We start from the raw sequence: 17,350 nt of genomic DNA on the forward strand, positions 1-17,350 counted from the left end.
GGACCAAGTGGTAGCAAGCATTACCCGAGTTCAATCTCCTCTTAATTTTGTATATTATAAAATTTAATTTTCCTGGGGAGTAAAGCGCGGCCGGCGCATAAGGCTGACAATCTTACCGCCATCTTTGAGCAGATTGTCTAGATAATGTGGGAACCTCAACATCTCACAACCCTATGGGACTTCACATCCTGTTACAGGGATAGCTTCACTTTTTACTTTTTTACTTTACTTATTATAAAATTTAACTCCTGCTGCTCACATTTCACTTAACGATTTGCTTCCTCTTGTACTTAATCTTTCACAATTACTTCATAAAATTTCAACTCTGAATTGTAACTGTTCCTCTTTATCTATTTAATGTTCAGTTTGTCACCCCTTACAACCCTTAATATCACTACAAGGTAAAGCAAAGTTGTTCTGCCTAAGCACCATGTCATGACGCTGCAGCTGCTGTACCCTTGGGTAAAGCATCCCAAGAGGCCTCAGAGCTGATCTGGGTTCTACACAGATGAGACAAATGCCTTGCTCCTGTTGAGAATCAAACCACGATTCCTCAGGCATCTAGTCTGTATTCCAGTCGCTATACTGGCTCATATCCATGTACATGTTTTTGATTGATCTTATAATTTTAAACTTCTTCAGAAACGTCACTTCTCAAGCACTGTGTAGTTGCATTTTATGTGTGGGTTACATTCCTGAAGGCCTCATATGATTCAGACAAGTTTTCTCATAGGAAGAAACATACTGCTGAATTTTGTAGAATTCACATTATTTCAAACTTTGTGCACAAAGTGAGAATTTATTAATACTTTTCATATCGCACTACTTCAAATTTGCGTATGTCAAAGTTGCATAAAATGCGACCACACTGTATTAAAATGTGAAAATTGCTTTATAACTATCTATTTAAAGTTAACTGAATACACAACTCTGCAATTTAGTAAAGCCTGTTTCCATAACATAAATTACAACATTAACATGGCAACAGTAAAAATTAAATACATAACTGTCTATGTAATACAGCTTCATACATGCTACATAAACTTCTTCAATTATGATCTTGCAGAATATTAAAAACATTATATGTTTCTGGCATGCATAAAGCATTGTCATAATACATAAAAACAGGAACTCTTAACAGCAGACTACATTACCTATTAAACAAACACAACTTCCTGTGTAAATACTGTCCCAACACATATATGAAATATCAAGATGCGTTAGTTAATGGCATATCTTGTATCTTGTTATTTGCTCTACTGTGTTGTAACACTTACACAATTACAAATATTGTAAACTGATTATTTATTTGCAGTAACTCTCATGTATTGCAGCAGATTCTGCTACTCACATAGCAGTCAAATTGTAAAATAATGATACATAAGAATAATTTTTAAATGTTCTCTAAATATTTAGAGTTTGAATTCAGATGCTCGGTCTGCTTCAAAATACTTTTTAGCATATCCTCAATGCGGTCAAGTTTTATCTTCATTTCCTCCATTTCTGAAACCTTACCACGATTGTTTATGATCCCTATTGCCCTTTCCAAAATTCCAGAATCAAGAGTACAGGCTCTGCATCCATCTAGACAACATCTGCTTCCCTCTTCCTCTTCCTGACACTTCTTCTGATGGCTAGTAAAGATAATCCTTAACCCTCGATTAGGAAAGACTCGTATCTTATTATCTGGGACTTTGTCTGGAAAGAGACATACTCTCTTGTTGATGGATTTAAAACAGTTGCTACCTGTCGGCCAGAAACAGCACATACATTTAAGAGGCTCAAGTAATGGAACTGAAGAGCTTTGAAACAATGTTTCAATGTGTGACAGGAGCTTCACTCGTGCGATGTAACCCACTATTTCAGCATCGTCTCTTATTGCTTGAGTATCACTGACAGCCAAACCATTTAAGAGATTGAACAGCACAATAGCAATGAGGAATACGAATAGAACAAAAACAATGTGACTGGTACCAGGAAATGACACAAATGGAATAGATGTTGCATCAAATTCCCCTGTCAGCATAACTACTGTTTTGAATACTGACATTCCAGGGTCCAGAAAGAAATTATCATTGGAGTCTCCTCCTTCACCACATTCTGTAACAGTACCACAGTCACGGAACAAAGTATAGAAACTGAGGGCAAAAGCAATGATGAGGATGGCATACCAGGCAAGGAACTTCAAGAAGTTCCATGAGACTGTCTTGAACATCTCAATGTTGGTTGAAAGATGAGGGTGGCGCCCTATAAGGAGCACCAATTCAGCCCACGATAACAGGATGGTTAAAGCAGAGAAGTGTGGCCTGGCATTAAGTTGGACCCATTCACAGAACAGTATCGATGCACTCATTATGAGTAGCAGGAATTCCAGATAATTCTCAGGAGAACGCAAATATTTTAATGGGCCTACAACTAGCTGGAACACTTCCCTCAATATAAGCAAGCTCAAGAAGACTATTGAAAAAGCCCTCCATAAATCAGACATATTACCTCTGACAACTGCCAAAGCTTCACCTCCTGGTTCTTCGGTTGCATCCTTGCTGATGGCAGTGGTGTTGTCTGAATTTCTGCCTGAATCAATGATGTGCGGTTTCCCAAAACTGAGTAGAATGTACAACGTTAATAATGCCACAAACAGAATGTAGAAAATGAGGTTAATGTAAAAGAAAATACGAATATGATGCCATTTGAGATCTAAGAAGCTGGTAAAAATTGGATGCCTGAGAAGATATCTCAAGTCTCGAGATTGGCTGATGTACAAGAGAGGTTCAGTCTCTGTTGTTGCTGTGGACATCTTCCGACGTGCTGGTGGCTTTCTGGAGTTGAAAAGCGGTAGATCCATACCCATATGGGAATTTTGTTGCTCTTGCATGCAACACTCTCTTGCTGGTGGAACAAGGAATTTGTAAGAGAATGACACCTCATATGTATCTTCTCTGGGTAACTCATCATTTGTGTTTAAGCAGTCATTCAAGAATGCTTCCAACGTTTTTGGCGGTATACTGGCTAATGGTAGTTCACCAAAGACATTCTTGATACCAATATAAGCCCCACGCTTCAGTAAAGAGAGGACAGCATAATCATCTGCATTCTTAGCAGCATAGTGCAGGGCTGTGTTTCCTTTCAGGTCTACAGCATTAATATCTATTTTGAGGTCTCCAAAATGCATCAGGAGTAGATCAAGACATCCTCTGTAGTCTCTAGTGACAGTCGATGTGTCTGCCCGTGGAGAGTCCAAGACAGCATGGAATGCTGTTCCCCTTTTACTATTAGCATCTTTGATGTTCACAAGTTCAGGATGTTCGCCTATGAGGAGTTTAAAGATGGCTGGGTGTCCACCATAACAAGCAAGTAAGGCAGGAGGACGAGGCTCTGCTTTACACGTAGCATTGCGATTGACTTTCCTGTCCAACAATGCCTTACCTTGCTCTTCCAGTCCATTTTCTGCACAATACTGAAGCAACGTATAATTCCCATCATTCGCCTCCAATTGTTCGTGTGGAAGCATTTCAACGGCATCAGTGAATTCACCAAGTTTCCGACGATACAAGTACTGAAACAGGGTGTTACTATCTACAGTTTTTGTATCCCCATCTCTTCCACGTTCTGGTAACAAGTCACCAAATTCTGGATATTTCTTACCTATAATGTCCCTGGCACTCTCAGATAGTGTTCTCTTATTATCAACATCTAAACCATCTCCAGCATTTTCCAGAATTGTTTGCACCACCTCTTTAGCATCATTTTCAGCTGCAAAATGGACAGCACTATAATCTCTCTTATTAGGCAGATTTGGGTCAATTTTACTATGATTCAGGAGAAGCCGAATACAGTCTTTGTACTTATCTATGTCTTTAGTCACATCTTTACGTTTCTGTTTAGCTATTGTATGTAATGCTGTATTCCCAAAGTTGTCCTTTATGTTAACATCAGTTCGTGGGTCTGAGAGAAGCACCTTGAGCACTTCGACATTTGCAGCTGCAGCTGCAACGTGGATGGGTGCTTTCATACGTATGCCGTTCATGTTGTTTGGTTCAGCACGAGCTTGAAGAAGAGCTCTAGCATACTCAGCCCCATCCTCCTCCTTGCTGGTCAGGTACAGGCATGTGGCAAGATGGGGGTCATCATACCAGTGGTCAGCTGACACACCTGGCTTCTCCAGGAGGTTGCAGAATGTGGAGAAGTCCCGGGATGTCCAGGCATCTAGCAGCTGGATTTGTGGGTCTGGACTGCACAAACTGCCCACTCGGGTCAGCTCTACCTTTTCCTCTGACATGGGTGGGACTGAAACAAAGCACAAGATGTCTGAGAAACGCTTCTTACTGCTCAGCACTTCACAACTTGCATGATGTGTTTATACCTGAGTGACAAACCAAGTTCGTGAAAAGGCTTACCAGCTAGGGATGATACCATAATATATAATATTACTTGTAAAGTTAACAGTTATATTCATTTGGTCAAGCAATACTTTGATGGAACCTACCATTCACTATTATCTTTCCATTAAATTTGATACTTATAACTTTTATTTATAGTTTACTTAAAAACACTGTTAGTAGTTCGACTGCCTCTGTGGTCTAGTGGTCAGAGTTCCTGCCTACAGATCCAGAGGTCCGGGTTCAATTCCCGGCGCTACCAGATTTTCTGAAAAGTAGTGGGTCTGCAACGGAGTCCACTCAACCTCGTGATGATAATTAAGGAGCTATTTCAAAGAAATAGCGGCTCCGGTATAGAAACCCGAAATTAACTGCCGTGGGGATTCGTTGCGCTGACCACGCAACACCCTCTATCCGCTAAAGTTGGCACTAACATCGCCGTCAAGCGGTGGTCGCTCAGTCGGTATAGTTCGCTTGCGGACTAAAGCCACAGAGGTTTTCTTTTTGTTAGTAGTTCTGGATGATTAACGGATGGAAAGAATGTGGATCAAAGACGATCGTAGCCTATTTCAGGGCACCATTCCGGCACTGGCTTGGAGAATGGAGGAAAATCACGGAAAACATCCGTGCAGATAGTCGTTGTCTAGATCGAGATTCAAACCGTGGACTTCCAAATTCCACGTCAAACATAACTGTAGTCTAACGATCAGTTCATACAAAAAATAAAAAACTATAACGTAAGGAAACAACAAAGTGTCCAAGAGTTTGTATTACGTTCGACGGATGGTTTCACTCAATGGCGTGAATTAATTTCTTTGTAATAATCGTAAAACCATGGAAAGAGGGGTTCGCACTAGCTTTCTCCGTGCTTGGATTGACAATGAATCAGAAATGTTTTTATACGATACATCAGACAATTAGAGTCAATTATCCCTCAAAACCGAATGGTCTGTGTATCTAATTGAAACTGTTTGTTAGAATGAGTTAAACGCTTTCCAGCCAAGCCAGAACGTAGTGAAGGAATGACGTCATTTGGAGATTTTTGTGCATTTTTTAACCACATTCCCTGAACACAAGAGATGGCCTACTGTACTGTTGTGATTATTTCGTTTACTAAAGTCGGTATAGTGACTAGGCTATGGGCTGGACGACAGAGGAATCGTGGTTCAATACCAGCGGGGGCAAGAGACTATTATTTTCTTTCTCCACCCCGTTAAGACCGGCTTTGGGGCCCACTCTGCGGCCTGCTAAACATGTACCAAGAGCTGTTTCACTGGGGGTACAGCGCCTGACCACTCGCTTTCATCTAGTGCCGATGTTAAGAATATGTGGAGTTCTGTCTTCACTCCACCATACGTCTTCATCGCGTGATGCTTCATTAAGCACTGGGACTACTTTACACGTGTTTTCTTGTTTATTAACTCTTAGATTTATTATACTTATGTTCATTTTATTTGGGTCTAATTTATCAAGTTGCTGTGTATTCCTAGTTGTGGGTGAGATCTTGTTTTGATATGCAGTCATGCCTGTCTTTCTCGACTTACGTTCCAATTAAATAAATACACATCAGACCCACGCTCCGAATTTAAGGGCTTACGATTCGAATCTTCAATTTCGGAGCTCTGATAGCTGGAATGGTAACTTTTAACGTCCGTCATCAGATGTTTACCACTATGCCAAACAGTTGCACAGCACGATGTTACAATTTCATATAATTATTCAAAAATGAAAACAGGGAAACATGAATAATATTTAGTTAAAACCAGTTAAATCCCATTCTTCTTGTGCGTATCGTCTACTCGTCCAAACGATTTCTCTGTGTAAACTTTCAGGCGGCATGGGTGTGTTCGAGTGTATTCATGTTATCGTGTAGGTGCGGTGTAGCTCACCCAGCCTGTGCATTTGCGCGTAGGCCGGGCAACGTGGGTCCAGACGCAAACAAGCAACTCATCGTGGACGAGCCGCAGATCAGCTGCACATGATCAACGGGGCTTCCAGGCTTTTATCTTTCGTTCTTCACATGACTGAACAGAGGGGACACCGAGGGTTATAGAGAAGCGAAATCCTCAGCGTGGAGTGTGCTAAAACTAATACACGGCTATATTTTTGCATGAGACACCAATGTAGTTTTGTTGGCCACATTTCACTTCTGAATTACTGACCGGATGTGGCTTTTGGACTGGACGACCAACTTTAGTCTGTCTTCGCTACCACCCGTGGCCAAGGTGGTGCAAGCAACTTTATCAAAGCTTCGTCACATTTAGAAATTTCCAGACACTGCCACGAAAAATGGCAATGGTATCGTAAGTGATAAAGGCACATTAGTTTTACGCTTGTTCCAGGTCTTAAAATACGGTTCTTATGAATTATAAAATTTCTATGAAAAGGTAAAGCTATCCCTGTAACAGGCCCTGTCGGCCCATAGGGCCACCCTTTACCCTCAGGAATATTCCTGGTACTCATTTCTGTCAGAGCCTGAGTAGACCCCAGGGCCATAGTGCGGCTGGAAGGATTAAGAGTTCCTAAATTCTTTTGCAGTACGTCACGCCTAGTTTGATACATTCTAATAAATTTGTTACACAGGATGACTTATTATTCCTATAATCATTGTCAGGGGGGCACGCGGTAGTGCAGTTGGTTGAGGCACTATGCTATAAGAAGAAAGATCGCGGGTTCGATTCCCGATGAGGTCATTGGATTTTTCGTTTTACCTAATCCTTCCAGCCGCACTATGGCCCTGGGGTCGACTCAGCTTCTAGCAGGAATAAGTACCAGGAATCTTACTGAGGGTAAAGGGAGGCCAGCGCGTAAGGCTGACAACTTCACCGCCATCTGTGAGCCGATCATCTAGAAAAATGTGGGAGCCTCGACGCCCCACAACCCTATGGGCCTCCACGGCCTGTTACAAGGATACCTTACCTTCATAATTAGCAAGAGTGTAATGGTGAAGATATCACAAAGAATTATTTATTTCACATCTGCCCCATTCGTGCTACACGTGCTTTGATCTGCTCATCCTAATATATGAGTGGCCTACATATTGTGAAGATCATGTAACTTTTGGGACATCTTAAGTCCTCATGATCGTGACTATTCTGTCTTCCGGGATGAAACCCCGTGTAGTCTGGTTGACTGTGAGCAACGCTTCGGAGGAACCTGATGACTCCATCTTCAGGACAGAAAATAGAAGCTGCAGATTTAGTTAACGGTCTATTAGACTGAATGGCATCGTAGCCCAGCAGATTGTAATCTTCTTGTACATTCTAAAGGGTTGTGGTGAGGTGTATAACAGAGGTACTGGCCTTTTGGACTTGTAGCATATCGGACGATGGAAAAAAAGTGCAAAAACCCAGTAACTCAGCGTAATATTGTATGTACCTTCACGCTCCTGTCAGCACTATCGTCGCATTTTCTTTTTTACAGGAAAAGAACACATGACATCTGGGGATGTCTATATATGGTCATGAGAACTGACGCTTCAACTGATGCCCTCGCCGGAAGCTCGCCATATCTAGAAGAGGAGTGTCAGATATCGAATACTGTTAGTGACAAATCCCTGACACCATGAAGATGGACACAAACACAAGAACGAGACGACACGTATGACGCATCTAATAACAAATGTGGCTAGGAACAATAAGGTCGTCCTGCGTACATAGTAATAAAAACCTATTACGGTACACTATAATACATACATACATACATACATACATTACTTGTCTTGAGTCAGCATATCAACACGTCCACGCTGTTCACGTTTCACACAACTCTGATTTCTGAACAACTCCACGCTGTAGGAGCCTTCATGACAAGTCAACAGTTGTAACGAAACTGGCCGCGTTTACTGAACCCGAAGGCTAACACTCTAAATTTGTATTCTGGAGATCTCGAATCGAATCCCGGCCTGGACAATGGTTATTGTGACGGAGGGTTTTAGTCTTTCCTAGTATAGTCTGGGGATAGTATCTCGGTTATGCCACCACCACTTCCTTCCTAATCCTTTCCAATTCCTCACCAACCATCCTACCATTTAACGCAATGCAGTTACAAAGTAAACCACATAAATAGTTCATAGAATTCCCGCATGTGAGTCAGCTGCGCTGTTGCTTTGCCAGGGCGCCAAGTTGAACGCCATTCTTATTAATATTAATTCTGAAGCGAAATGAGAACTTTTTCGTGAATAGTAATTTAATGGGTGTGAAACTTGGTCTCTAACATTAAGTGAGGGTGTTTGAGTACATGGCGATGAGAACATTTGGACCGAAGAGAGATGAAGTGACATGAAGTTTGGAGAAAACTGCATAACGAGGAGCTTCATAACTTGTACGTATAATTAGAGTGATCAAGTCAAGGAGGACGAGATGGGCAGGGCATGTTGCACAAATGGGGAAGAAGAGGAACGCATATAGAATTTTGATGGGAAAGCCAGAAGAGACCACCACGAAAACCTAGATGTACGTGAGAGTACAATATTAAAACGAATCTTAGAGAGATAAGATGGGATGGATTGGATTTATCTGGCTCAGGATAGGAGCAGTGGAGGGCGCTTGGGAACATTGTAATGAACCTTCGGGATTCATAAATCGTTGGGAAGTTCTTGGGTAGCTGCGTAATTGACGGCTCTTCAAGAAGGGCTCAGCTCCCTTGAGTTGGTTAGTTATGACAAAGAATAGCTGTTACTCTTCAGTGTATTCCGTTCTGGTCTTTCAACGCCTTAGAATTGTCATAATTTAAGAACTTGAAAATTTGGGTAACTATGGGTAGTGGTGCCGGTCACGGTAGTAGAGCGGTTTAAGGCATGCATTGTCTTCTTTCACTCGGAAGCCTGGACCGTGAGTTCGAACCCCACTCAAGGCATGGATGTTCAGTGCTTATGTGTGTGCGTTTTTCTGTGTGTATCTACAAGTAGAGGCCTTGCGACGAGCTGATTACCCGCCCAAGGAGTCCAACCGAATATCTAAGATCAAGTAAACCGTACTGAAACAAAGTTTTTTATGGAGGTAAGCCAAGGGCCAAAGAAAAAAAAAAGGATATTGGTATCAACGTTTAGAATTTCAGGCCTTTAGGCGACTAGCAGAACAAAAAAGGTTATGGCCTCCAGCGCAGGATGGTTCACTCGCTTCCTCTCAGACAGTTTCTCTTTCAGTGGTTAAACAAGTTCACTGCATCACTACAGAGAGCTGTAGACCTCAATTAGCAATTCAATACAATTTCCTGTTTTCTTTATGCTGCGTCGGCGTTCCTACATTTCACAGGCAAAATTCGATGTAAGCACAAGAGATGAACTACACAAGACGCTGAATCGAACTGCATTATTTTTAAAAGATATGGAATTATTACTTACTTACTTACTTACTTACTTACTTATGGAGCTGAGCCCTTCTTGAGGAGAAGCCACATCTGCAGCTACTCAAGAATTTCCCAGCATTTTATGGAACCCGAAGGTTCATTACCGTGTTCACAAGAGCCCTCCACTGGTCCCTATCCTGAGTCAGCTGAATCGAATCCATACCATCCCATCCTATCTCTCTAAGATCCATTTTAATATTGTCCACCCAACTACGCCTTGGTCTTCCCAGTGGTCTCTTTCCTTCTGGCTTTTCGACCAATATCCTACATGCATTCGTCTCCCCCATTCGTGCTACATGTCCTGCCCATCTCATCCTCCTTGACTTGATCATTCTAATTATACTTGGAGAAGAGTACAAGTTATGAAGCTCCTCATTATGCAGTTTTCTCCAACCCCCTGTCACTACATCCCTCTTAGGTCCAAATGTATGGAATTATAAACCCAACTAAAACAAATACAATTATATATTGTTAAAAATGTCACTTCAATCTCTGACAGAAGAAAACAGGTTAGCAGGTTTACTAAATAATCACTTATTCGCTTATACTGCCAGAAGATTGCTCCCTAAGTTCGCACAGCCGACATATCAACATTTCAGAGAAGGGTCCAAAATGCTACAGGATAAAATGACCTCTAGTGGCATGTTACGCGTTCCAAGGTTTCATAGAAATGAGCCACTCAGTCTCATACATTATACATTACCTGAGCCGACTTCCTAACTTATTTAACGACTATGTTTCAACTGCAGAGGTTTATAAGACGTCGACTAAATGGTCATTTGATTTGATTTGGAACAGTGGTTAGGTAAGAATATGGAAGGAGACGATTCTAACCACTTTAAGAAAACTATCTCAAGCATTCGCCTCGCCTCGAGTGACTATGGAAATCACGATAAAACTCAGTCATTATAGTTTGTAGCCCGGCCGATATTCGAACCAAGTATCCTATGAACTCAAGTTACCGTAACGTCACATCAAACAGTTTGATGTTTTTTCTCGGAGCTTATAGTCCGCAAGTGAACTATAGCGACTAGAGGCCGCTTGTCGGCGAAGTTAGTACCAACTTTAGCGGGTAGAGGGTGTCGCGTGGTCATTGCAACGAATCCCCACAGCCGTTAATTTCGGTTTTCTAGACCGGAGCCGCTATTTCCTTGAAATAGCTCCTCAATTATCCTCGCGAGGAGGAGTGGACCCCGTTCCAGACCCACACTACTTCTAAAAAAAATCTGGTAGCTCCGGAAATCGAACCCGGACATCTGGATCTGTAGGCAGGTACTCTGATCACTAGACACCAGCTTGGCAGCGCCATTGCTCAAGCGGCGGCCCGGGTTCGAGCCCGGGTCTGGTCAAGTGGGATTTGTGGTAGACAAAGTGGCGCTGGGGCAGGTTTTCTCCGAGTATGTCGGTTTCCGCTGCCAATCTTCATTTCACCAAATTCTCTATCATCCTAATTACCCGGGGAAGGTACAATAGGCCAATCAGTGGCCGACGTGCCGAGTGGACCCAGCTGGACTTCACCCCTCACTATGCGAATTTAAAGAAAAAGTACCCCAGCTTGATGACTGTGACTAAATATGGAGGTAGAGGGACGGACGGGCATTTCTATCTCTTTCGGAGTACGAATCAAATGTCTATCAATCTTTCAGCGTGAACAATCCTCTGGCAAACCCTGTGAAGACAGGTGTCCGCATTCAGCGCCTCTGCAATACTTCGACGTTAAGTATCAACAGTCACAACGTCAATTTATCAACAAGCTAACACAAGAATAGAAGGTTTATTACAGTTTAACGACTTCCATCTCCAAATCACTCACAGCTTCCTTGGTATAAAACCCCGTTGAGTTTTGAGTCCTCATGGCGGTGAAGAGTGTTACCTTCTGGGGCGCTCAACCGTATAGTCTGGTAAAAGTCTACCGGTAAGCCGGAGTATACCGCCTTCGTCTTTGGAGTATAAGCGTACGCCAAGCAAACAGGTTGCTTTACTTACTTTTCCACCCTGAAGATAGAGGCAGTACGTTCCTCCGAAAAGAAAGCAAACTTCTACCAAACTACACGGCGTAATATATCAGAAGTCAGCACTCTCCAACGCTGTTTGTGTTTGTAAAACCGCCTTAATATAGGATGATTGCAGTATTTGCATGTACTTATTCGAAAGAGGATACATCAGCAAACAAACACATGGACCTACATGAGTGACGTCACAAGCTAATTTTTCTGAACCGAACAGGGAACAACCACCCATACTATTACAAATATTATGTTTCTGGACTTTATCCATCATCCTGTTTTTATTTAAAACACCCTATTTATTTACTTACTCATGGAGCTGAGCCCTTCTGGAGGAGCCGCCAATTTTGCAGCTACTCAAGAATTTCCCAGCATTTTATGGAACCCCAAGGTTCATTACTGTGTTCACAAGAGCACTTCACTGGTCCCTATCCTGAGCCAGATCTATCCATACCATACCATCCTGTCTCTCTAAGATCCGCCGTCCTGTTTATATTTTAAACACAGCGTTTCGGAGACTGGATTCCGTCTCCGTCTTCAGGCAAAACCTACTCAGTTGGGCCCAATCGACAGAGCTATCTCGGGAGATAGTTTTTACCTGAAGACGGAGACAGAATTCTGTCTCCGAAACGCTGCGTTTTGAAATATAAACAGGACGACTGATAATGTCCAGAAACATAATACTTGTACTAAAGCACCATCGTCACAAACTTTTAGATCTTAAAACATACTACTGACTTTCGGTATGTTTAAATACATTCGAAAATCGTCCATTACTTCTGTCAGGTCCGTCCGTGACGGAGACAGAAAAGGTCTGCGGAACGTGGGACATGACTCCGAATTGGCTCGNGACGTCGACTAAATGGTCATTTGATTTGATTTGGAACAGTGGTTAGGTAAGAATATGGAAGGAGACGATTCTAACCACTTTAAGAAAACTATCTCAAGCATTCGCCTCGCCTCGAGTGACTATGGAAATCACGATAAAACTCAGTCATTATAGTTTGTAGCCCGGCCGATATTCGAACCAAGTATCCTATGAACTCAAGTTACCGTAACGTCACATCAAACAGTTTGATGTTTTTTCTCGGAGCTTATAGTCCGCAAGTGAACTATAGCGACTAGAGGCCGCTTGTCGGCGAAGTTAGTACCAACTTTAGCGGGTAGAGGGTGTCGCGTGGTCATTGCAACGAATCCCCACAGCCGTTAATTTCGGTTTTCTAGACCGGAGCCGCTATTTCCTTGAAATAGCTCCTCAATTATCCTCGCGAGGAGGAGTGGACCCCGTTCCAGACCCACACTACTTCTAAAAAAAATCTGGTAGCTCCGGAAATCGAACCCGGACATCTGGATCTGTAGGCAGGTACTCTGATCACTAGACACCAGCTTGGCAGCGCCATTGCTCAAGCGGCGGCCCGGGTTCGAGCCCGGGTCTGGTCAAGTGGGATTTGTGGTAGACAAAGTGGCGCTGGGGCAGGTTTTCTCCGAGTATGTCGGTTTCCGCTGCCAATCTTCATTTCACCAAATTCTCTATCATCCTAATTACCCGGGGAAGGTACAATAGGCCAATCAGTGGCCGACGTGCCGAGTGGACCCAGCTGGACTTCACCCCTCACTATGCGAATTTAAAGAAAAAGTACCCCAGCTTGATGACTGTGACTAAATATGGAGGTAGAGGGACGGACGGGCATTTCTATCTCTTTCGGAGTACGAATCAAATGTCTATCAATCTTTCAGCGTGAACAATCCTCTGGCAAACCCTGTGAAGACAGGTGTCCGCATTCAGCGCCTCTGCAATACTTCGACGTTAAGTATCAACAGTCACAACGTCAATTTATCAACAAGCTAACACAAGAATAGAAGGTTTATTACAGTTTAACGACTTCCATCTCCAAATCACTCACAGCTTCCTTGGTATAAAACCCCGTTGAGTTTTGAGTCCTCATGGCGGTGAAGAGTGTTACCTTCTGGGGCGCTCAACCGTATAGTCTGGTAAAAGTCTACCGGTAAGCCGGAGTATACCGCCTTCGTCTTTGGAGTATAAGCGTACGCCAAGCAAACAGGTTGCTTTACTTACTTTTCCACCCTGAAGATAGAGGCAGTACGTTCCTCCGAAAAGAAAGCAAACTTCTACCAAACTACACGGCGTAATATATCAGAAGTCAGCACTCTCCAACGCTGTTTGTGTTTGTAAAACCGCCTTAATATAGGATGATTGCAGTATTTGCATGTACTTATTCGAAAGAGGATACATCAGCAAACAAACACATGGACCTACATGAGTGACGTCACAAGCTAATTTTTCTGAACCGAACAGGGAACAACCACCCATACTATTACAAATATTATGTTTCTGGACTTTATCCATCATCCTGTTTTTATTTAAAACACCCTATTTATTTACTTACTCATGGAGCTGAGCCCTTCTGGAGGAGCCGCCAATTTTGCAGCTACTCAAGAATTTCCCAGCATTTTATGGAACCCCAAGGTTCATTACTGTGTTCACAAGAGCACTTCACTGGTCCCTATCCTGAGCCAGATCTATCCATACCATACCATCCTGTCTCTCTAAGATCCACCGTCCTGTTTATATTTTAAACACAGCGTTTCGGAGACTGGATTCCGTCTCCGTCTTCAGGCAAAACCTACTCAGTTGGGCCCAATCGATAGAGCTATCTCGGGAGATAGTTTTTACCTGAAGACGGAGACAGAATTCTGTCTCCGAAACGCTGCGTTTTGAAATATAAACAGGACGACTGATAATGTCCAGAAACATAATACTTGTACTAAAGCACCATCGTCACAAACTTTTAGATCTTAAAACATACTACTGACTTTCGGTATGTTTAAATACATTCGAAAATCGTCCATTACTTCTGTCAGGTCCGTCCGTGACGGAGACAGAAAAGGTCTGCGGAACGTGGGACATGACTCCGAATTGGCTCGGCTGGCCGGACAAGAAGACTTCACCTGTAACCTTAGCTACTGATTCTGCGCCATAAAGGCTAGGATCCCATACTTCCACTAAAACCTGCACCAGTTGAGAATGACCAAATGGACATGCAAAGAGGCAGTTTATTATCAGGGACACAGCCGTGAGTATAGATCAGAAATATGTGCTGTACGTGTGGGCATTAGCTTTGAATTCCTCAATACGAAACCGCACTAATTTTTAGAACAACTGCATGCATACTTTTTCGGCCGGATAGCTCAGTCATTACAGTGACCTGGGCCCGGACTAGACGACCGGAGAATAATGGGCAGATTCCAGGCATGGGTGGGCATTTTCCCCCTAACCACTCTATCCACACAAGCCCTGGCGCCCATCTAGTCTCCAGCATTCGCCTCCAGCAAGTAAAACAGCTTCAGAGCTGCACTATACCTCCACTCCCTCATGCGTCATTCGTGATGCTGTAGTAGTTTAAAAATAAAGATGTCCTGTGCTTAATTAACTGACCATATGTGGCACCTGGCCGAGCCATAGCTCAAGCGGTTAGTCGCTGGCTTCCCACCACGGAGGCCCAGGTTCGATCCCGGGTATTGTCAAGTGGGATTTTTGGTGGACAAAGCGGCGCTGGGGCGGGTTTTCTCCGAGTACTTCGGTTTCCCCTGCCAATCTTCATTCCATCAAATTCTCCATCATCATAATCACGCTGGGCAGGCTACAATAGGCCAATCAGTGGCCGCCGTGTCGAGTGGACCCAGTTGGACTCCACCCCCCCACTAAGCGAATTAAAAAAAAAGACGTATAAAGGAATGGAGGTACAGCTCCATGCAATTCTTATACTCGGTACTGGATAAATATGAGAGACCAGATTTATCCCCTGGCTTCTGTATCTCGTATCCACTGAAGAGGAGCGTGATAGAACACTGGACGCTGTCGGGAAATGAAATTCCTTCTCTTGCCGGGAATCGAACAGCTGTCATCTGCCTTCAGCCTAGACACTATACTGAATTCTCCTACTTCCGGTCCCCATAAAAGGCCAGGGATTTGTGGAGTACCTGAGCGACTACTGGCTGTTCAAGAAGATGTGTTCCGTTAACAAGTTACACTGTTTCTACTTTGTACTGGTGTCGGGGCGGCTACTCAACATTCTATCAACACAGGCAACGACTGCATGTTCATATCTGGAAGCCAGACCCCTTACTGGGTGAGCAGTACCCAAACTGCCAGTCGTACTGCATCCTTATACAGAAAAGCTAGGCGGTGGCTAACTACCGCACAGCTGCGGGCTCGTATGCCGTGTTAGCACGCAATCACATTCTTCAACGCACTTTTCAAAAGCTGCCCTGTGCTTATCATCCGTCCATGAAGGTGTATAGAGGAGCTGGGGATAATGTCCCACGCATTTTGAAGCTCGTAACTAAATCCTGTGGTTGAGCGTTATGATGTGTGGAGTTCTGTCGATAGGGGGCCATCTTTAGGCATTTAGCTCTGTACAGCCCTTGTGGAACTTGGAGGGTTTTTTTTTTCAGTTTATTAATCTATACACAGTCGGTAACATTCCTCGGACGGGGGATAAGCCCGTCTGAAGGCCACAACATAGATACAGGACAACATAAACACATAATAAACTCACCCAGATGCCCCGAGTGGTATTCGAATCCACGATCCCTCTGTTTGTGCCGAAGATGACGGTTCATGCCTTAGATCGCGCGGCCACTGTGATCGGCCTTTAGTACTTTCAAAATCTGCCACTCGTACAAAAATCTGGAAGAATATAACAACGTTAATCCGAAACTCTTCTTTCGGTACAGTGAATGAAATAAATGGGAGAACAATTTCTGGCGAGGGCTGGCAGTAATCTAACTGAATTAGTGCGATTAGCTTTGCAGCAAAGGCTCGTCTGTAACAGTGCGTTTTTTCTGCAAAAATTAACACCAAGGCCAATGGGGCATGAAAAAAAAAAGAATATTTTTGGAAAATACACGTATTCTACGCGAAGTACACCTTTCGACTCTAGATATGTTTCTGCAGCTGGCGGGAAAAGAAAAAAAAGAAAGAAGAGACTTTGCACGGAATAAGGGAGAACGGTTTTAAGGGTTTCCTTGCTCAAATACAACAAATGCGCCATGTAGAGGTTGAATTAAATATTTACTTCTTCCCGTAGCAAGCATTATCCAAACAAACTCGCGGAGGCACACAGAAACAAATTTACTCCTTTCGCGAGGGGTTTATCGGACAGCGCTGCCAACTTCTAAGTTGGCACTGGGCGTTAACACTTGGAATTAATGGGTTTTTGGATTTTCTCCATCGTTCCGTCTTCTAAATACGTTTCGGACACTGGGTGTCTCCCAGTTTCCGAAACCGAATAATGGTAAAGATAAATCTACCCCTGTAACAGGCCGTGGAGGCCCATAGGGTTATGAGACGTCGAGGCTCTCACATTTTCTAGAAAATCGGCTCACAAATGGCGCTGAGGTTGCCAGCCTAACGCGCCCAGTTAGATTCCTGGTACTAATTTCTGTGAGCAAAAAAAAACCGTAATCCTGATTGTTACAAATCATCGTCAGAACCCTCTAGAATCTAACATGGGTTAATATTTGAGCTTCACATTCAAGGCATATAGCAGTAAATTTGTCTCTGTGCTTAAGACGGCGCCATGAAGACGTATG

The 17,350-nt window shown here is 43.2% G+C and overlaps 1 protein-coding gene across 2 annotated transcripts; it reads right to left on the minus strand.

Moving 5' to 3' along the window:
* Window positions 1-764: 764 nt before the first annotated feature.
* Window positions 765-16,441, minus strand: LOC111868173 (transient receptor potential cation channel protein painless). Of its 2 annotated transcripts, none has more exons than XM_023858603.2 (2): window positions 16,315-16,441; window positions 765-4,287 (listed from the first exon to the last, which is right to left on the minus strand). In XM_023858603.2, the coding sequence occupies exons 1-2, from the start codon at window positions 16,376-16,378 to the stop codon at window positions 1,394-1,396; spliced, it is 2,958 nt and encodes a 985-aa protein (XP_023714371.1). In that variant the 5' UTR covers window positions 16,379-16,441; the 3' UTR covers window positions 765-1,393. The 2 variants fall into 2 exon arrangements, with proteins under 2 accessions (XP_023714371.1, XP_023714372.1); XM_023858604.2 differs by lacking the exon at window positions 16,315-16,441 and adding an exon at window positions 7,758-7,890.
* Between the last annotated feature and the right edge of the window lie 909 nt (window positions 16,442-17,350).

Source organism: Cryptotermes secundus, unplaced genomic scaffold, assembly GCF_002891405.2.
Source record: "Cryptotermes secundus unplaced genomic scaffold, Csec_1.0 scaffold11036, whole genome shotgun sequence".
Taxonomy (NCBI): Eukaryota; Metazoa; Arthropoda; class Insecta; order Blattodea; family Kalotermitidae; genus Cryptotermes; species Cryptotermes secundus.